Source organism: Dufourea novaeangliae, unplaced genomic scaffold (assembly GCF_001272555.1).
Source record: "Dufourea novaeangliae isolate 0120121106 unplaced genomic scaffold, ASM127255v1 scaffold101, whole genome shotgun sequence".
Lineage (NCBI taxonomy): Eukaryota > Metazoa > Arthropoda > Insecta > Hymenoptera > Halictidae > Dufourea > Dufourea novaeangliae.
In genome coordinates, this window is record NW_015373989.1 from 3325569 (window position 1) to 3348387 (window position 22819).

Consider the following 22819-nt stretch of genomic DNA (forward strand, 5'->3'; position numbering starts at 1 on the left):
TTCTTTCGCTCTCCCGTGAAAGAGATAGCACAGGTACAACTGCATCGCGCCGCGTGCTGGTACAGTAACGGCCTACATAAAAGATACGGCAAAAGGGGGCAGAGAAGACCCAGAGAGCCGAGGAACGATACTTTACGATCCCTCGTGTTCTCTTTGTCGGTGTAATGGCGTCATCAGGGGGATCAAATCCTTATAAAATTCTGGTCGGACATTCTTGTACGAGAAAGAGAAAGAATAAACGCGGGTACTTCGATGCGAGCAGGGAACAAGCGAGGAATCGATGAATGGGAATGGAAGTTATATCAGTTACCGATAGAATCGAACTTCGTATTGGAAATTGGAAGGAGGATCTCCGTGGAATCGATTCTGTTCCCCGATCGATGGTGCTTATCGCGTAATACCGTATAACAAAAATACCCCCATACAATGAGGCAATCGCTAGTCCCCCGATTCACAAAAGATCCCTTCGCGAAACGTCACGTCGCTTTCTCTGCTCGTCGTCTGAATCGTCGCTGCAGGTACGAGCGTCCGAGCGAGAGACATGGAACTCTCGTCGCAAACGGGAAGACAGACGGGAACGGAGGACGACACGTGTGTATGTTTTTCTTTTTCTTTTTTCTCGGTCGTGGAACAGAGACAGGTGAACATAATACCTGCACATCACGCCGGTACAATGACGGGGCGTTGGCTGTGTCCAGAGGGGCGTGAGACGAGGACCAGCAAGAGGGGTGCTGGTTTTTAGTGCTTTTCATCGTGAGCGCGTTGCGCGCCCCGTCTAGGGCACTCCATCACGCGACGATGACACACACATGTATACACACCGTGGCTGCAGTTATCTATCCGGTTGTCTAGTCTAGAGTGTCTCTGTCTCCCTTTTTTCGTCATCCGCCTTCGCACCCGGTTTTTCGCTTATGTGCCATTAAAATCTACCCGCGAACAAAACGCGCGACCGTTCGACGACGGATTTCGTCGGTGGACTCCGCCCCCTTTGCCCTTCTGCTCCGGAGGCTGCTCTTCTCGTGCATATATACAGGATGTCACAAAATGATGGGACAATCCGTAATATGAATATTCTTGATGCAAATACAAGTCAAAAAGTCCTGGAGCGTTTTGTAATCTGAAGCTCTATTTTCGAGATACTAGCAGTTGAACGAACACCAATCAGCTGAGCGGTCAGCTATACGTAGTTACGCGTGGCCGACCGCTCAGCTGATTGGAGTTTGTTTAACTGCTAATATCTCAGAAATGGAGCTTTGAATTACAAAACGGTAAAGGAGTTTTCGATTTGTATTAGCATTAGGAATATGCATGTTGCAGATTGTCTCATTATTTTGGAACACCCTGTATATACACCTTTCTCACCAGTCGAGAGAGAAAGAACCAAGCCATTGTCCGGTGCTGTAGAGCGTAGCCGGACGTCGAATGACGGGCGCGCACACACGTTTGCCGGTTCGGAGAAACAAGTCTTATTGTCAGGAAGCGCGGCGTGTATATGGTATGTACCGTATTTACCGTATGCAAGACATTCTGAATGAAAATGAAACGCTACGGCGACGTCGAGAGTCGCAGCAGACCCAGGTCATCCAGAAACGGATTGTTACAGATGGAGGGGGCTGGCTCGAGGGACCGTTCTGGAGGTTTTGATGAAACTAATTCACAGCCGGGGACTGGCATTTAAAATGCCTCGAAGCGATCCGTGAATAAAGACGTTGAGCACAGTTTGCCGTGTCTATTTATAATCTCTTTCGAGCACCATTGACATTCTCCGCTCGTCTGGTGTTACAGTTTTATTCGGTTGGATGGAAGTTATCATAGGCAGCACCAACGAAAATTTCATTCTCTATATTCGAAACATTTCCGCGAACTCGTTGAAAAGACTATCCCGTTATGAGACCTTTAGGAGCTTAAAGATGATACGGTTCCAGGGGAGTAAGGTAAATTGCGACTAACGCGTCCCGGTTAAAAAGGCTGGAGGGGAAAGAGCGGCACGGTACGTGTGTAAATAATAATCCAGCCAAGTTGCCTCGGTAATCGCGCCGGAGAAACGGCGCCTACGACGGTGAGCTCGAGAGACCCATTTCGCGTGGCAGAAACACGACGTTGGAAAACGAGATGAAAGAGCGGCGAACACAGACACACATGCGCGCGTACCAATGCGAAATAACTCGCTGGGCGAAAGTGAAATCCCAGGACGAGTCCGACATATCACACCGATTCACGCAGCGAGGAAAATCCCAATTTGACGATTCGACACCGGTTCGATTGAATTGTTCGAACTGATTCGATTTCGCGAGAATTGACAACGGGATCACGTGATTAAACGGCAAACAAAATTCTATCTTCCCATCCCCTTAACGGCTAACAAGCTGGCCCAGATTCGTGTCGGTTCGACGGCGAAGGGAGGACAGATACCGGGTAACGAACCCCGTGGAACGGAATGACAAAGTTTCTGGTACTTACTGGTGAGTGGTGACGTTGAAGAAGAGATGGGAGAACTGCGGCGCCGAGTCCTCCGGCCCGTGGGGCGCCGGGAAACTCGCGACCAGCATCACCGGCTTCCGGGCGAAATTGTGTTTGCTCTGTCTGAGAAACGCCACGCTGTCGTTCGCTATCAGGTCCGGATAATAGTCCTTGCTGTACTCGAAGCCGTGCTTTATCTTCTTCCCGTTCATGTTGACGCTGTAGTTGTAGTACCGTGAATTCATTATGAGACCGCCCCATTCCCGCCAGCCAGGCGGTATGTACGAGCCGTTGTACTTGTTCAGATACTTGCCGAAGTACCCTGAAACGTGTGTTTTGCAAGATAACGTGGATTCGGAATCGGCAGCAGGCGAGAGACACAAGACGGGAATCCGTTTCAGAACCGATTCTCGTCAGTGCGTCATAACATGCACCTCTTCAGTAACCTAAGTTGACGATAAGGGGGTATTTAGAGCCGTCAATCTTGAACGATTTATGAGACGAAAAATGGCGAGGTTATATGTTTTCTATATAGCTTTCCAGAAACGAAAGGAATTATGCACTTAAATCATATTAAAACAGCAACGTGATACTTCACGTCAACTCGAAGAAAACGAATTATAAGGAACGTTATTATTTCGCAAGGAACCGTGGTTTAATATTCGGTGGGTACGACTTTTAGTGAATATCACGAATAAAAGTTTCGCGAGATCGAATGAGTAATGACCACGAGAGGCGTGGCCGGTTCATTACACCCGAGGCTTGACAAAAAAATGGAGCTCTGCGCACCCACCCCCTCCCTTTCGACTATCGCAATAATAATTAATGTGCAATGGACACGCTCGGTTCGTCGCGGGAACTGACTCATGTAACAGATCGATTACAGGCGCCCTGACGGTTCACTTTTATTTTCGTGAGGTGGGTTCACTGTGATTAGTCGTACGGAAATAGTGCACGGGATTTCACCCTGACAAGTATCGCGAAACTGTCCATTATCAAATTAGGTACCAGCTAATCAATCTTCGTTCTCCAAGACTAGCTATGCACTTCCTCCAAAACTCTCGAATTTTCACCTCTCTAGGTAATAGTGAATTATTCCTGCCTAGTGTACAGGGGAACGAAAGGAACAATAAGATAATGAAATTTGCACCTTCCAACCTCCACGATCTCACCCCTTGAAGGAGTTCAGGGGGCGAGAAATTTCCCAGTATCCGGTTTTCCTTCCCGGAGGGGACTCGATAAATCAAACGGCAATCCCATTTTCCACTGTACCCGCACCCCGGCGAATAAAGTGTGCGTCTCGGTCAAGATTCATCTTGCCGAACGTCTTTGAATTATTCATACATGGGGCAGCATCGAATAATTAATTCAAAAGTACCACCGCCGCGTCCGTCCTCCGCTTTCGCCGTCCCTACGGCGTTTACATACCTGTATACCAGTAGCCGGCGGTAGGGCTACTCGCCTCTGCGTGTATCGATCCTATACCTTGTGGGGCTTATTTATAACAGTTGCACGGGGCCCATTGGAAGAGAGGGGGGTGGGTGGGTAGATATTCGTTCGGGGCCCGGGACAACTTTTTACCCGGGACCCAGGACCACCCGAGGCAGGACCAATCGCATTACTCTCGTTTTGCGTTAACCGATGACATCTCAATAAAGGGCCGCCTTGTCCGGCAAATATATAAAGAACAGTAAATCTTCCTGGAACGGAGAGAGAACGAGAAGGCCAGTGTTGCTTCCTGTAAAAATTCCGGGACTGAGATACAACGAACGGGGTCTTGTTCGCGGGTTCTCGATCGTCCCCCTCGGTGAATGGATGTCACGTGAGACGATCGTTAAAGGATCTTCGGTATACCTAAGAAATTCCTCGATGTCCGATTAGATAAGAATTACGCTTCTTTGAAAATTGCCAGCGGTCCAGGAAGAGGACCAGGGAGAAGAAGAAGAACGGTTCTGCGTCTATTTGATTCGTGGAGAGGGGAAAACGGGGACTCTCTTGATCGTCCATTGAAGATCATTCGCGTGGATCAACGAACAGAGTCGCCGCCAGGGCCCCTCCCTCTCGCTGTCAGGAACGAAACCGTTCGCGACAGGACGCTCCTTCGATCTGGTTTTTTATCCGACACGAGCTGCCGGCTCCGGAAGACCAAGAGGGAGAAAACGAGCCGAGGATTAATTAGCGACGTCGTTTAAAAAGTTTTCTCGATCGTCGCGGCCAGATACTGTGCGGGGCCAGTTTTTGAAAGCGAGACACGTTTCTCACGGAACAGGTTTAAGGGATCACGGGCTGATCTGGGGGAAGAATTTGCATAAACGACTGCTGCTGCTGTTCTCCTTCCACCCGCTTTCTTGGCTCGATGGCGGGCCGCTACCACGATTGCGCTTTAATTATCGATAATTCGAGCTTATTGACCGGCGTGCCGTGAATAACGTTCGTCCCCCGGACCACGACGACGTATCGAGAGTCGATATCGGTCGGTTAAGCAAATTGATCGTTTTCGTGCCAGCCCGTGCTTGGGGCGTGACTTATGCAAAATTGACTTTCTCCGGAAGAGAGAATAGCCGGTGCCATTTTGATGTACGAGGATTTTTTTTTTTATTTCAAAAGGTAATTCCGTAAAAAGGATTCATAAATGCTAAACTTATATGTTAGCCTTCTGTAGTTAGTTTGAATGAGCTACTATAGTTGGTAGGTGGAGTCCATCGAGGGATGCTTCATTTTAACCTAATTTTTCTCACCTTTAATCAATAAACCCTCTTGAAATATTTGAAATAAATTAAGGTTTTGTAAGTTTCTATTATATTTCTAACAATGCTCAACACTTAAGTTCCATCAAATGAAAGAGACAAAAACCAACAATACCTTATTTACCGATAAACTTTTGAATGCACAATCAAACTTCTGCCATGCTATATCTACAAAACTAGAAGGAACTATTATATACTCAAAGCCATGAACAGAATGAACGATACTAACATTTTATTTCGTAATTTAGAGTACATAGCCACCGTGGGAACGAAAGGGTTAAGTAGCATTATCTTAGGGTTCACCTGAAGAAGAAATCTCACTTTTATTTCTCTATCCGTTTCCGTCCAATAATATCTACCCACTTCGGGTAGCGCAGCATTTACATAACGCTCCATTTCGTATGCATTCCGGCATATCGATTCGTACCGTTCCGTCACCCGAGGAGTTCCGAGTTCGTCGCATTTCCTCGGGGTCGTTGCTACCCCCGCCCGTCTCTCGACTGCGCTTTACATGAACGCTGACTTAGCGCCAGCCTAAAAATACCTGGATCCACTAGGCTGGCCGTAAATATCAATTAGATTCTTATCGCGAAACGCGGTGCCATGCGAGGAACGCGAGCCCCTTTGCACCCAGCGTGCTCCAATAAAACGGATCGAGCTGGTCTGGGGAAACCAGTCTAATTGGCGCCTCGTAATTCCCAGTTAATCACTGTCGTTCCATAAGTTCCACTCGAAGACATGTCACCGCGATCAGAAATATTCAATCCACGAGGGTACGTTATCGGGGGTCGGGGGAATAAAAACGGAAATCTGCTTTCCTCTGGTCCCTCGAATCGCGATTTTCCTTCGTCCATTCCCAGGACTGAAAGCCGCGTTTTCAATTATGACCGCAGCGTTCCGTGCACCGTGGCTATTTTTCATCTCGATAACCGCGTTGGGCTGCCCCTTTCAGTGTGTAATATATCATCGTCGTTATCCGACTTTCGTTTCGCGGCAAAACCAGCACACCACGTCAAGGGAACAACCTTCGGCATCGTCCCCGATTCGACGCGGTCCAATGGCACTCGAATCGCGTTCTTTTTCGCGAATTCCGTCGGTTGGCCTGGCCCATATTCCCTTTTGCTGCACAGTGTATATCCAGCTGCATCGACCGCTGCAATTCTCCCTCTCACCCTCCCCACTCATTCCATCGAGGAGAGGATTCGTTTTGTTTGTCCCGACCGAGCCATGGACCCTGCGCGACTGGCGCCAGGATATCACGGCTCCCTACTTCGTCCTTTTGTCCCGCTTTTGTCGGACAGACCGATCGCCCGACCGCGCCAGTCGTTCGCCGGCCGCTGCTTTTTATGACCCCCGGGGGACCGACTACGCCGTCATCGGGGACCACTGAGGCCCATTTAGTTTTGCATTTTCACTCGCGGCCCCTCCCCGCGACTGTTTTTCTACGTCGTCGACGCGACACCGCTGTGTCCTGGCGCACCGCGGGAAGCAACAGGTAAACAGACGGGTCGCATCGGGGTCGTGTATGTGTGTGTGTAGATCGACCCAATTTTCAGTTGTTTCTCTCGTTCACGTGTGTCTGCTGGAAACCAGGCGACAGTTTACGGGATTCTTGGAACGAGTATGTCTGTCGTTTCTCGTAAGGGAAGCTTGTCGAATTTGGACCATCGCCTAGCCTGGATCACTAATGGAACTTGTCGTGTGGAAGCAATTTATGCCGTATGATAGGCAATATGTGCTATTTCAAGAGGGTTCACTGATCGAAGGTAGGAAAAATGGATTTTAATGTCATTTATAACAGTCATTTATAATGTCGTAATTAATTTATTTATTATAATTATACATTTAATGTAGTAATTTATAATGCCAGTTAAAAAAATTGCTAATTCCCAACGAATGAAAAATGGCACTAAATGCTTTCAAAGTGTTAAAATGTTCTTGTGAATCATTTAAATATACACCATGAAATATAGTCAAAAATGCTAGAAGAAATATTTGTTCGTAATATTTAAACAAATTGGGAACAAAAGGGTTAAGTTGCCTCGATTTAAAGTTTGCCTTAACTCGTTCATTTAAGTAGAAGAATTATGCGTTTAATCGCGTTGGGATCGTCATAGGCATAGTTTCGATACCGCAATGGTACGGAATGCCTCCGAGTCGGAATAGTTTCACGGGCGATAGATCACCGTGTCGGACGAATGAACACGCGACAAAGTTCAACGACGACCGATCGTGAAACTGCCTCCGCATACATCAAAAGCATCTTCCTGGCCCGATGTAGCATCGTGTCGTGGTTGTTCACGAATTCCCCGCGCAAACGCGACAGAATCCGTTCAAGCGGATCGAAATTAGCGGACGACACCGTCGGAATTAGCACGGCTAAACGCGTCCGTATATACGTTCGAAACATCCGTGAATCGCCGAAGGGGTAATAGGAATTCCCAATTATTGTCGATTCCGTGCGCCAAGGGTATTAACCCTCTTTCAGCAGGGAGGATCGTCTCGCATGCCGACTGTCCCGTTTGCACGATCCAACGGATTTAAGGGTGGATCGCATGCCGATGTTGCACCCGCGGCCCCTAACGAGCCGTTTAACGATCATCACGAGAGTTCCTGTAAACGGGATCTCGCATAACAAACAGGGGAATTTCAGACCTTGCGGGCCGAATCACCGGTTATTATGCGAAAACTTCGTGATCGTAGCCGGGATCGAGGGAAAGTATTTACGAACGGTAGTCCAAGTAGATCCCCCTCCCAGTAGACGATTCTAAGAAGGTTTTAAGGCGTTTGTTCTTTGCTTTCATATATTTTTAATGAACAGTGATGATGAAACGAAATTCTATTCGATATTCGTCGAGAACCTTCGTGGATTTTCTTTAACGAAGAAGCAAACACTTCCTAGGCAGAAAGTCACTGCCCTGGGTAATCGAGTCCTCTTTGTGGCTCGATGATTTTTCTCCTGGGCTATTATATTCAATAAGCCCGAGAGACACTTAATCAGTGAAACGGTTCTCGACAACATTCACGGTGCCCAACACGTCTTGCGATGATTCCATCGTCATTATGCAGTTATCACGATTATGCAGATAATGGGGCTCGATTTGTCTTATTACCGGTGCGCAACCGGCCGTTTGCGTCATGAAGATCTTCGTCGTCTTCCGGCTCCCCGGTTGGGTCTCGATTGTCTCTATTTTTACAACGACCACTGACATCCTCGAACAGAGTGTGTGTGTGTGTGTATGACACGTTTGGTCGACGACGCCTGGAATCAACAATTGTACGCGATACATATTTACACAATTGATCGTGGCTCGCGATCCATCGATGGGAGGAGCTCCACGATCCCCGTAGACTGCACCTGCGTCGCGGAGAGACAGCCGATTATCTGTCCGCGACACCCACGCCTGCGCCACACAGTGTGCTGTTTGACATTTCTTGGAATCCGAGTGGGTGCTTCCAAGTACACTTTGCACGTGCCTCGTTTCGTCCGTTTAAATCCTCCAGGTACGTTCTCACGTAGGTGGTGTTGGAATAATCCTGACGGGTTTTGCTTCGATGGAACTGCGTACCTTCTGTGAAATAACAGCGACCTAGAGGACTGAGTGCAATCACGATACGATCATCAGCATCGTAAAATTGCATCGATACTAACGACTGTGTTGACAGTCTAGATACCGAACGGTGTTTGCGTAACGAAATCGACAGGACTGTACATAATAACTAGATCTTTATGCAATCAATGAAATGAAAGCCTTGCTAAAATTCATTAAACTCCTTACTATGCTGAATTTTAAACGAGTGGATGGAACTATCTATCACAGACAAAGTTCACTGTTTCTTTAATCGAACAGCCCGGGATAAAAATTCACGCCAGTAAAATAATGTCTACAGGAGCAAACAACCAGGACCACCACGTGTGTGTTCGCAGCCACGGTGAATTTTTCACAGGTTGTGAGTGGAATCGTGTCAAGGTGTCGTCCAAGTAACGTGAGAGCGTGTGACTGGATTTTGGTGCAAGAAACAGAGCGTTCGTGATATATGCACGCATAACTCACGATTTCAAAAGTTTCTCTGGTGGACGTAGAATTCATAACAGTTCCTGTTATACATAAATTTCGTTCTGCCCTCGTAATTTTGACGGTATAAAGCATAAAATAAATATCAGTATACTCTGTAGATTCTGTACGAAGATCCAAAGGAGAAACACAGTAGAATAGGGGGTGGGAAGGGGGAGGTTCACGGTTTTTGATGGCTGCAAGAGAGCCAGGCGGCTCAAGGTGTCACTCGTTTTCATCGAATCGCGCAGGGTACGTCGCGGGCCTTTTGACGACGACGGCGCACAGGAGGGTCGCAAAAGCCCCGGATGAATGCACCGATCCGCAGCGCTGCACCTGCATCGTGAGGGCCCTTTTGTGCGACGCCGTGCGCGCGCGACCCTCCGTGTATCTTCCATCGTGTGCGAGCGTGGGGTGCCCCAACGTTAGTCCGGCTTGTCTTCGACCTCCTCTCCTCGCCCGTCCCATCGTTTCCCCCTTGAAGCTTCGGAGCTCCTCTCTCGTGTCCCACGAGCACTCGAAAAACTGGCGGCGCGTCCTCTCGAGCCGCAACAACCAGGAACAATGCTCTCCTCCACGGGGTCTACACGGCGCGATTTAAATTTAGATAATCTCACCTGCACGAACCGTGAGGAACCCTCCCTCTACCCGCGCTACCTTGCACGCCGCAGTGCACATACGCCCCGTGAAATGGAAGGTCCGTCTGGTTGCGAGGGTGCTTTCGTGTGAAATGCACATTTCGAAGTTAAGATTAATACGGGATTGAAATTTCTCCGAATGTTCGTTGGACTGTACATAGACTTCGTAAACAGAAATTTCAATCCGTTTTGGGTGTGACGTAGACCCAGAGTTGATTTGGAATAATTTAAGATGAAATTCGGGGAAAAGGGAAGAAGGAATTTCAATCGTCGATGATCCCTTGCAACGCCGAAATTTTGGATAATGAAGTTAGGTTACCACGTCCCTCTATCTGTTAATATTCAACAATTTCCTGCATCCCTCGCAGAGTTACATCACATGCATGTTCATGTAGATGCGATCCAACGGATCCTGAGAGATACGCCTCGACGTACAGGTCCACCTGAGGGAGAGTAACGACTGCGTCAGTGATGAGCTGCTCGCGATGCAACAACCGACCTGGGCATCCCGATAACACTCGGAGCTCACTCCCCGGGATCCTCACGAACGGTCCAACGGACTTTCATGCGGTACCGGGCCACATCTCTGGTTGTATCTCTGTTCAGATCCGCCCTTCTCCCCCACACGATATCGTGTCCATGCAACATAACTTGAATAGCACGAGATATCGTCTTGTGGATGTCGGTCTTTTGCTCTTGCCCCTCTCCTGAAACAACGAAGCAACCCTGGCGTTCGTTGTCCAGCCTCGGTTGTTTCACCATCGATCGAGATATCTCGCATGGAACACAACGACGATGACATCGAGGGCATTAACTGGACTTGGGTTAATGAACAAGGACATCGAGAATCGTTGAAGGAAACACTCGTAAAACGATTCGAATAGACAGTAGAAACGTCGTGGGCGTTCCCTTCGATGCGAACCAAAGTCCAGCGCGTATAAGGGAGATCGAGGAAGGAGAGAAAGAGAAAGAGGACACGTTCGACTGCGTTCAGATTTATAGAAATATCTCCGAACAAGCTCGTGGGGGAACTGGGACCTGTACGGTGCTCGCGAATTATGAGACAGCGGACGTGGAACGCGGCTCGAACAACGCGATGTATCGTTTACTAGGATCTCCTCGAGTCATCGTAACCTCTCTCTCTCGCTCTCCTTTATCCCCCTTTCGTTGGCCGTGCGCTCCTATCCAGCTCGATTCATGGAATACCCCATTCGATTGCCATATACGACATCCCGGAACCGTGCGAACTTACAAGCGTATAAGGAGATTTGTTTTATTACCGCGGCGGGCCTCGAGCACCGAGGGTAAGACGTGTCGGCGTATATAAGTTCTTGGCTGCGCGTCGATGCGAAAATACGGCCCCGCACAATCGAGCACGCCTGCCGGAATGTAAATTCCGCGACGAGGGGACGGTAGACGCATACACATATAGAAAGAAAGTGAGAGAGTGAGCCTGAATTTCCTTGGGTTGGACGTGGCTGCGTATCGGAGCGATTCGAAGCCGAGTGGGAAACATGTTTACGAGTTTCGCCGACCTCGTGACGTTAGCGGAGAATTTGGAAGTAATTTTCTTTAATAATCGTACAGATATTGATAGTAGTGAAACGATAGAAGGTATGTACAGTAAATCATCGATGAATGTTCGAGGGCTCTACAGCACTGAGTGTTCAGATGTCATCCCCACCACTGGGCGCTTGGCAAATTCCACGAAGGACGCCCCCTTCCTTTATACTGACAATAATAAACACGACAGTATCAAATCTCCACGAAACTACGTGAGTTTTATTGATTTTATTATTTCAAGGATCGACCGTCCAATAGTGTTGGATGTTCCTTGAAAGTACCACAGATCGTTGTTTCAGGATTAAGCGATATCGTGTAACCTTGCTCCAACATTTTATTTAAAATAATTAGGCACCTTACGTCGAAGGGATCACCGCATCCTCCAGTTGATTATCGAAAAAAAGAAAAGGCCCCATCGTATCTCCAGCCCCACGGCCCTCAGAAAGGGGCGCCCAGGGAGAAATGTCTGCCCACCGGAAGGGACGATGGGAGAGCCCGTATTTCTCGCACGATTTCTCGCGTGGGGCCATTTCCTGCGCACGTCACACACGTACACATACACCCATCACGCCCGTGCGAAAATCTGATATCGGTAAATTAGGTTTCCAAGCTGTGGCTACGCGAAGGACCACGTAAATTATACGGTAGAAAATAGCCCTCGCGATAAGGGTCTGGGTAATCCGCCGCCTCTGCGTGCTCGGACGCCACCGATACGTGGCCCCCGCGGACAAACGGTCGAGCGTCCGGGGCCGTATCTAAAAGTGTTAATAAACCGGCGGAACGGTCGCGGATAAACATAAAACATGCGTGTGAGGTACACTTTATTCTTGGTTAAAAAAAGCGAGTATGTATTCGTCAGAACATTTCTACGTTATCCACACGCTTTTCACCTTTTTTTTCTTACATACACACGTCGACAGCAGCCGACGATTTCATTTCTGTAAATATCGCTAAGTGCAACGGCTCACGCGGTCCAACAGGTTCCGGGAACCTCCCAGCCAGATCGGACATTCAGCAAAATACACGCGTGCAGGCCGCGGCAGAAAACTGCGAAACCACCGTGAGCAAACCGTTAATTATCGAGAGTATTTCCGCAGGCGCGGCTAGAATACACACAGGGTGTCTCAAAATGATGGGATAATTCGCAACATGCATATTCCTCATGGAAATACAAATCGAAAAGTCCTTTACCGGTTTGTAATCTGAAGCTTCATTTTCGAGATACAGTAATGTCTCGATGAGTGCAAAGGCGTGGCTTCAGATAAAAAATAAATTTATGTGCGGCTGAAAACCTTTCCGCTTGCCACGAATGCTCCGAAACGGACTCGAGTTCGTTGCACTTATCGAGACATTACTGCATCTCGAAAATGGAGCTTCAGATTACAAAACGGTAAACGACTTTTCTATTTGTATTTACACGAGGAATATTCATGTTGCGAATTACCACATCATTTTGGGACACTCTGTATATCCACACGTCTGTTTCTCCGGAGAAAAATTCGTCGAACTGTTCGACACGCGGCTGAGAGGAGATCTTCGCCTGGAGAACAGGAAAAAGGCGAACCGCTCACACGACGGTTACTGCTCTCAGGCCGCGTTAAAAAGTCGAGCCGCGAGAGAGCCTATACTTATGCCGATTCCGATATTTTTCTGGCTCTTGGAACTGTTCCATTGCACGCCAGTCCAGCGTGCGGGAATCGGCTAGAGCAAGTCGCGATCGCGTGATATCCTTTCCGAGAAAACCGGGGGATCGAGAGGCCCGCGAACCCCGGAGTTGTTAATAAGTATAAGACGGCCGTGCTGCTTCGATTTGCATAGGCAGGATCTCCCAGGCGAAAGTGGATAGATCCACACGGGACGTCGATCACTCCCCGTCCGTAAGATCCATTAGGATCGAGCCTGATATTCTATTAAGATATCAGAGCACAACGATGCGCTGCAGAGGAAGAGAAAACGAGCTGCACGAGGGATATTACGCGAGACGACGACCGAACGATACGGGGGAAATGCTATTTTTCTAATCGGTCCGATCGATCGGCTACAAACTCCTGGAAAGGTCCTTGGCATTTTCGATGGGATATATGCAACGCTCGAAGTTGCACCGAGAACGTTCTCAGTGTTGGCCACGGGGATCTCTGGAATCGGAACGATCCCCGTTGTCGGGTTAACAGGTCCCCGAAACCGGTGTTAAAGCCACGCTACCGAAATGTTTTCCCTTCCCGTTCTCACTTTCAACACTTCCAACATCGGGGAATCGGGGTTCTTTTTGTTATCCATCGGTGAATCTATTCTATACCTGGCCGATGCTGTTCTCTCTGGGCCGCGCGCGTGTGTGGCCTTATCATTATACTCTGTAGGGCCCCGCAAAGGGCCGTCGTAAAGCAAACGAAATTTGGCTAAAGACGCTGTCGAAACCCTTTCTTCAACATCGAAGGTTCGAGGTATGTGTATCTTGGAAATACAAACGCTGCATTCCTTTTGTCTCTAGTATTTAGGACTGAAATTAACACCGGGACACGTCCTCCAGGACAATTCTCTGCCCACGATATCTTCGGTATATTGACTGTATCCAACAATAGAACACTAGGACAATTGTATCGATCGCATTATACAAATCACCGTGTACATACAGCGGTCATTGTTCGAATAGGAAAGAAAGCTCTTCGGTACGAATGCTTTCCAGCCTCGAACAGAGAGAAGACAAGACTCCTCAGGGCTCACGTCGGAGACAAGACAACAGGAGAGAGAGGACAGTCGAACAATCGAGGCAATACCGTTGCCTTGACTACGCCTTGCATTTACTTCCCTGTCGCTACATTATGCATCGAACAGGAACCGGGGCTTTAATAAAGACGGCACGGCGATGCCCGGGAATCGATCGTCGATCGTCGAAGGTCAGGCCGCGTGGGTTTCACGAGAACGGCCACGGTGGTTTCGTGAAATCGAACCTTCGCGCGAGCAAAGAGGCACGACCCGGTCAGAAAACAGAAACACCCCTCCGATCGGTCGTGTGTTTGTCCCGTGAATCGAAAAAGGATCCGCATAGGCGATATTTCGAATATCGATAGTTTTCAATTCAAATATCGATATTTAATGTGATCATGTATCGATACTTGACCTACAAATATCAAAATTTAAAAAAAAAAAAAAAAAAAAAAAGAAATGTCTGACTGCGTGAAAGGGTACGTTCAATCTATTAACCTGTTAACAATTTTATACAGAAAAGTAATATCAGCAGCAGTACGTCTATCTTCAAGATAGTTGATTTTCAATTTGAACTGTATCCTATTGTATTTATGATCAATGTATCTCATGGGTGTGTCAGTTACTAAAGGATAGGAGATTTATGTTTGATTCTTTTGAATAAGACGCAATGTTTAATAATGTGACCAAATTGTCAAGGCATATTCAAGGTGGGGTAGGAGTAGTGATTCATTTTCATTTTTCGATTCTATTACTCCTAATTTAATTCCAAGTATCGATACCGATAATTTCTATATTTTATTCCCGATATACATATATATCCGATACTCCGGGTATCAATACGTATCGACACCAAATACCGATACAATTCAAATGTACAGCCGTCACTAATACTGTCTTTCGAACTGGTGCGCTCTAGTCCGACGTGTGGATCGTATACACCACGTTCTCGTATCGGTTGCCAAGATTCACGCGGCCGTGCACCCTTTCCCGTTGTAACTGCTCGCCGCGATCACCTAGGGGAACTAGTTTCTCGGACCTAATTAGCATCGGCGAATTCAGGTCTAGTTTCACGCCCGTCAGACGACAACGGGTGTGGGGTCGCGAGCCCGGCTTAAAGGTGAGGCCAACGGTGGCGCGGGGGGGGGGGGGGGGGGGGGGGTGAGGGCTTAACGTATGCGCGCGTGACAAGATCCTCTTGCGAAGATAGCGAAGAAAATTTGTCGCCCGGCCTGCCAGCCCCGGTATTCTGGTCAGGGACACGCTGTGTACTACAGACGACCACGATAACGAAACCAGTTCTCTCTTTCTCTGGCCACCAGTTCCGTGCCGGCCGAACGAGGCCCAGCCCTCCGCGGGATCACGGTTCCATAATTATTCGCGTGGCGATTCGAACGATCCTAGAAAGTCGTGTGGGTCGACCGACGAAATACATTTCCTTGACCCTGGGGAACGGTGAAAATAAGCAGATTCGGATTGTTCATGAAGAAAAAGGGCAGCCCAGAAGCCCACCAGCCAGAGCGTTTGTTTAATGGCTCTGCGTTATTTGAACTCGTTTCATCGGAGATGGATAGCTGTCTGGGCCCCGACGGTGAATCACCGTCAGTCTCGTAAATCGATTAATTATCACCCTTTTTCGCGGTACATTCGAAGGAGCTGGGTATTCATTAAAGCCGTTCTTGCGGGAGCTGATCGAAGGTACTGAGGGCCCTGTGGAGGAGTATCGGGATCATAGCGGAAGTGAAAACAGATAACTACAACTCATTGATCGCTATGTTCCGATTATATTAGCTCGACCAATACACGAGCACCGTAACATAGAAACAATAGAGGTCTCTGTACCAATCACTTGTACCCAGCGTGAAAAACACTCGTCCGTTTCGAGTCTAATTGGCCTCTCGACATCGCTACCCTCGAACACCTGACGAAAACGTCTGATCGGTACACGAAAGTATTCGGCGGTGTACCTCCGGCATGGTAAAATTTTTTGGAAACTCGCCAAACCCCCCGTGTGCCTAGATGTGTGTGTACGAAGCTTAAAGGCTGCGAAGCTTGGGCCCCTTTCAGGGAGCAACGTCCTACACACCACGTCGAATATGGTCGTACGTAGAGGAGCTGGTGTAGAAAAATACGGACAACAGGGAGACACAGACGGACAAGGAGAGACGTGGGTCCCTGGGTCGTGGTTAAAGGGAATGCGAGCTCTCTCGCGAAGGGCTGCCTCTCTCTCCGAACAGGAGCGACTGCCTGTCTCGTTTGCCCGTCGAAAGGGTCGAACTGTCACGATCGTGAGAAGATTTTTGTCTCCTCGGTCGCGTTCTCTCCGCCTTCGCAGTCGTGATCTCTTTTGTTATGCGCTCGACGATCACTCGTTCGGGTGATCGACGACGATGTTGCGCGCCCGGGGAATTCGAATGTGCAACCGGGGATGAACACGGTTTACCATCGGTCGCTTTCACGAATAATCTTCGCTGGCAAGAGATAGCTCGGGATCTATGTATAGGCTCGTGCCTGAGATATACGGAGAGCGAAACGGTCTCTAATTTACAAGATCCTGTTGCCGGGTGGGTACCACCACCGTGTGGCCTTTCAGAGACGCCTTGTCGTCGATAGCACGCTGGGGGCTTTACGTAAGGACAACAAGCATTTTTTCGTCTGGGATGAAAAAGCTGGAGAAAGCGGCCTAGACCGATACGCTGTGCACTGTTCTATAGTAGGCGAACAGACGGTGTTTGAACGTCATCGGGTAAGTTGTTACCTTCTTCCGAGTCAGATAAACGAAGTCGTTAAGGTGAATGGGGTTCAAATGCCAGACGAAAGTGCTAAGGCTAGCAATGACGTGCTGCTGCGATCGATGAACTGTATAAACACGTGAAAACGCCGGTGATTACGGTAAAATAAACGGACTCGTTATCGCCTACTTTGACTTAGATAGATCGGTTATTAAATCGAGCATTAAGTATATATGTATATACGAAACGAGTGGCGCCTGGACCGTAATTTCTGATAATGGATTCGCGAAGGTAAACGGTCGAGTAATTTTCAGGTGTACTTTGCAGATATGGCCGGGGTGATTTCGGAGATAAGTGTTCCGCAAAGTAGGTCTATTCGAGTTTTACTGTCTCTCCACGGGAATAAAGGTTCAAAGAGCAAGGAAGAAGCTTTAATCATCTAGCCCAATTTCACGGGTGCTCGCTGGAAGTAAGGAGGTCGAGGATCCTTTATTCTAGGATTACAATGGTGTACTAAAATCGAGGAATGATCATCGTTTATCGTAATTTTATCTCTGGAACTCTATTCGATCCAATAACGTCCATCTCGAAAACCCATTGGGGCCTGGTTCCAGTGGATCCAGTCTGCCCCCCGTCTGCACGAGTCATCGACTGCTATGCGTAATTGTATCGCGTCGATCCTTCATCGTCGATGCATCCAGACGAGTGGCATCTCGTCGGGGTACGACCAGCGAACAATGCAAACAGTCGAACGATCTCGCCACGATTCGTTCGCGGTTCGATCCACGCCGACGTATCCCGAATGATCGATCGCTCGCGGCTACGCTCCGCTTGTGCACGAATATGCTGCAACACCATTTTTTTTTTGGCTCTGCACGATTGTAGGACGGAGGAAAAAATGGGAGAGGACAATTCGTCGCTCCAGTTCTTAAGCGTTCAATTTCTACTAGTTTCTACACTTAGAAGACTGAGGTTAAAATTTACGAAATTCAATATTGTAGAAGTAGGGAAGTAGTGAAATAATCAAATACATTACAATATCATCTACTGAATTTATTACAATATTTAACAAAATTTTATCTTATTAGCGACATAAACTTTAATCGTTATTAGTATTAAAAGATACAACCATTAAGAAAAAGCAAACACTTTCAAAGTTTCGGAGTTAGAACTTAACCTTCATCCGTCTCTTATTTTTTTAAAAATTCAGTTAGACCAGTTAAGACGAATCGCGAGATGAACTCGCCCGATGAGATCGAAAACCCGAAGGATTCTACACAGGGATCCATTGCCGTGTTCGTTTCTTGTGAGTCTGAATTTTCGAGTGTCTCGGTTCGGTACGTAATTACCGCGGCCGATGGAACGAGAATCAGTGTGGCACGAAGATAAAATTGCGGCTGGGCCAGGTAGTAGCCGCCACCGTGTTTTCGGGTACGACACGCTCCACCATTTTATAATTGTCCCGGGCCTCAATCACGTTGTTGCAACCTTTTACGCGCGGTTGTTTACACGACAGGAACACGAGAATTCCTCACGGTTCTCGAATAAATCGCACAAGCATAACCGACACGGTTATGATCCGAGAAGCGAGAGAAGGTTTTCGACTGGTTTCAATTGAAAAATCCCCGGGGCCGCAGCGAATCAGCCGTTTCCACGGTAATTGCTTATGCAACGAGGATTTATCGTGTCGAACGTACTTGACTCCAATTACCCGGTCGGAGAGTCCGTTGCGCTCGCGGAGAAATAAATAGAAACCTCGGTTCAATTGAAGGTGGCCGGATTTTCTGCCTCTCTCTCTTTCTCTCTCTCTCTCCCTATCTTTCTGGTATCGCGTAGTGTCAGGGGTCAGCAGCGCAGTGGCGTATCCAAACGGCTCGGATAAACCGTCTTGCCCCCGCAATAAATGGCAAATTCCTTCAACTACGGAGATCATTAAGTCTCAATGAGGCGACCCTCTAACGAAGAACACGTCGCAATAAATAATTTCCTTGAAGAATATCTTCTACGCGGTTAAACGTTCTGTGGACAGCTATACAAATTGTCTGAATTATCTTGGGGAGAGGGAGTGTCTCTTCGATAGAGGTATATTCTCGAGGACACAATGTCGCAACGATTCCCGTTCGTGAAGAAACATTTCTACAAGCTACCACGACGAGACGGGTAGCGTGATTCGCTTTTTCAAGCCCTGTCGTTGTCTGGGACACGTCGGGAAAAGGGACACTGGGGGGACGACGACGAGTCTGTCATCATTGTGTGGGTAAGGGTGAAGAGGAGGATATCTCGTTGGCGAGAAGTTACTCACCGGTACGATATCCAGCGTTGCTCAGGTAAGCGGCGAACGAGTGTGGCTCGTGATCTCGTTGCCACTGGGGGCTGCTGCAGTTGTCGTTGTTCGTGAAGACCTCGTGATTGTGAACGTAACGGCCGGTCAGCAAGGAACTCCTGCTCGGGCAACACATGGGAGTGGTCACGTATGCGTGTCTCAGCTCCGCTCCCTCGTCCCTTATTCGCCTTAGGGTCCGCGGCATGAAGTTCAGCGAACCTGAGGGATCGGACCAACCGCAACAGGGGACGATCAAAAGGTTCGTTCGGTGGTTGGATCTACGTATGCCCGAAAAGGACTCGGATCGGATTGGAAGATAGATAGAAGGTGGGGTCTCGAGAGGAGATTACTTCTTCGGAGAAAGGGGGCCCACTACGTAGGTCGTTTATCGCGGAATTGAATTTTTTCCCTTCTTGTTTTTATTTACTTTCTCGCGTGGACGTGGTCCCCCCTTCCTTCTATCTTTACGTAGGAAGTTTCGTAGGCGGATACCGGTACGAAAATGAGAATAAAATAGAGAACTAACCCAATTCGACGTCCTGATCGTCGGTCAGTATTAGAACTATATTCGGCTTTCTTTCTCTGGTCTGTTGATACGGCAGATAGGGGGAGCTCGACTGGGGGTTGTAATTGTTGTTGTTCCCATTGTAATTCGGCTTGTGAAGGGAACCGCGACGCTGACCACCACCGTAAACGTCCTCCGCAGGGGCGTCCGTGTCCGTTCGCCTGGCATTGACACCCAACAATAGCACCGCCAAAAATTGTAGCAACTTCCTCATCGTGCGCCGGTTTGGTGGTCGTCGGTTGCAGGCTCTCTCTTCTTCCTTTCAATCGGGTGTCATATCATGACTGCTGCTGCTGTAACAAGCGAGGCGTGTCGCCGCACGTTAACGAACCGTTTGCGTCTGACGTTGATTGGAGGGAAATCACGATAAGTCTTTTTCCCGCGGACCGTAATCTCCGACGGGATTCGGGAGGGGGAGGGGGCGAGTTCGAAATAGCCACCTTCGACAGATGAAATTGCGTGTGTCGAAAACAGGCTGTCTTTATATCGAACAAACGTAAGTGGTAATTTTTCAAACCGAAAACTACGTTCTCCGAGCGTCTACAATTTCAACTACTGTTTCGAATAAGGATGTTCGATTCTCACTCGATTCTTCAGAAGGCCAACTCCTTCGGATGATACATCACTGTATCAAAAAAAAACACTAACAGCCAAAAGTATGGGACCAGGTTTGATAATTAAAAAGAGAGAATATTATTTTATCGTAACAGAATAATGACTGTTCCATCAATCATGAACTCTGGTCCCATATTTTCGGACCGTTAGTGTATGTATTATACACCCTAGTGACGTGTTGCCCAAGGGAATCGATATCCAGAAGAATCGAATAGGAATCGGAACATCCCTACGTCGAACACAATTTAACTTCAGTTCAAGAAATGAGAATCGCAGTGTCGATGATCGAAAAGGATTTCCACCGGTTTTCAGGAATCAAGACCCCGCCATGGAACCTAGAATTTCGAGACGCAATGAAAACGCGTCGCGCACCGTCCTGCACACCCACACAGAACGATCGTACGATCCCGCAAGATCGCCTCTGGGGTGAAATTCCTGCGCGACCGAAACGGATTACGTAACAGCTTAATGGCACAGGTTGCCCTGGCAGTGTGTGCACGGCGCGACCGCTAATTATTGCCAGTAACCTGGCCAAAGACCGGGCGCGCGTTTCGATCCGACGACGACGACGTGTGTGCACCGTGCGAAACAATTAACGAAGAACGCGATCGATTCCAGCCAGAGAACGTAACTCTCCATGGTCGAGAGTCTAGCCCGCCGTGACTGGGACGTGATCCTTGTAACAAAATCGTTGGGAACGCGTGTGTATACTTATACAGGGTGTAACAAAAATATTGGATGCCCCGGAAATAGGAGACTCGTGTGACGATTTGAAACAAGTTTTTCCTTAGTAAAAATGTTATCTGAGGCTTTATTAAAGAGATATTATACCCCTTCGCACCGGTGGACGAGATATCTCGCCACGTGATTTCATGATATGCTTTGGACGATCTCGTGAAAGCATATCATGAACGAAATCACGTGGCGAGATATCTCGTCCATCGGTGCGAAGGGGTTAAGGAAAAACTCCGACCAATTACGCGCTGCGATTGGTAGCCAACGTTACCGCAGGAAGTTGGCTGGCAGATCCGTGCTCTGATTGGTCGGGGTTATTAGTTAATATCTCGTTAACAAAGCTTCGGATAACATTTTTGCTAAGGAAAAACTTGTTTCAAATCATCTCACGAGTCTCCCATTTCCGGGTTCTCCAACATTTTTGTTACACCCTGTATGTAGCTGAGGGCAAAGAGCTCTTGCTTGCCTGGAGAAAGATGAAAGGCGTAAAAAAGAATGGACGTGCCTACGGGTTATGGGGGTAGGGGGGTGCTACGTGCGCGCGCGCGACCATAATCGGGAGATAGCTGGGGGTTTTATGGCGATTCTCCCCGGTCGCATACCTATCGACGGACATCTCGCGGCCGATCGAGGGCCTCGTAAATAGTCGTTAGCACCTGTATTATCTCCGCGTCCCATTCAATGGGTTATAGTCGCCGCTTAAATCAACGATCCCCGCTCGGTCTATGGTTTTCCGCTTGGGTTATTTACAGTGCTGGACCGAATAACACGCGGCGAACAGAGTACCAACTATGTACATCTTTTTTTCTTTCTTCCATTGCTCCTCGCTTCGGTATAATCGCTTTTGCGCGGTTGTAACGTGTAATATACGGTTGTGAGTAATGTATTGCAACACTGTTGCTTGCCACAGAGTTTTATTATCGATGGTGATTGTCTACGTTCGACGTTATTATCCAAGGGAATTCTACCTTCGCGGGACAATGTGTGTACACGGTAAATCCTCGACGAGTGTTCGAAGACTCCATCGGCACTGTCAAGGAAAGGTCCCCATGTACATGACTTTTTAACGAGGTTCAGCACAGTGATAGAGCTTCGAATTCTGAAACGAAAGAGACTCGTTTCAGGCGCATACGGCCATTAGTTTATGAAATATTTAATGTCCAGCGCCGAGAAGTCTTTGAGTACTCATCGAAGATTTACTGTACTTTGGTCGCTTACGTCTCTGTGGTTATGGATACCTTGGATGTAGTCTGGAGATGTGCGATGGAAAGAATCACAGAATCTGCAGAAGAGCCAACCGCGAAACCGATCGAAGCGTGTAAGAATAGAAGGGCCGATGTTTTAAGGAAGGATGCAGCGGTCCGGATAACCGAACTGGGAGCAAATTTATGATGCGGTCCCGTACCGATTCCCACGGACTCGGTGGAAACGCCAACAGGGAGAGAAGACTTTTTCGCGGGTATTCGCGCCGCGATCCTTTCCCTCCTCCTTCCTTCCTCCTGAACAACCTATTTCCGTGGAAACGCGGCCTTTTATTAAATTTCTCAGGACGTGCTGTTCTATTTCGCGCTTTTTCCACGACGAGACATGAATAAGAAAGGCGGCTTCTCGTTGTTGCTCGCCGTTTCGGATGACGTTTTCTTCCTCCATTGTCGGCCGAACGCGCATTGCCATTGAAACGCT

The 22819-nt window shown here is 48.1% G+C and overlaps 1 protein-coding gene across 1 annotated transcript in view; it reads right to left on the reverse strand.

Moving 5' to 3' along the window:
• LOC107187681 (extracellular sulfatase SULF-1 homolog) overlaps window positions 1-20074 on the reverse strand; it is a 33454-nt gene extending 13380 nt beyond the window's left edge. The window contains exons 1-3 of the mRNA XM_015575823.1: window positions 19748-20074; window positions 19201-19440; window positions 2461-2782 (exon numbers count right to left, since the gene is read on the reverse strand). Of these exons, the coding sequence (XP_015431309.1) occupies window positions 2461-2782; window positions 19201-19440; window positions 19748-20000 (815 nt within the window). The 5' untranslated portion in view covers window positions 20001-20074. The remainder of the gene's footprint in view (window positions 1-2460; window positions 2783-19200; window positions 19441-19747) is intronic.
• Between the last annotated feature and the right edge of the window lie 2745 nt (window positions 20075-22819).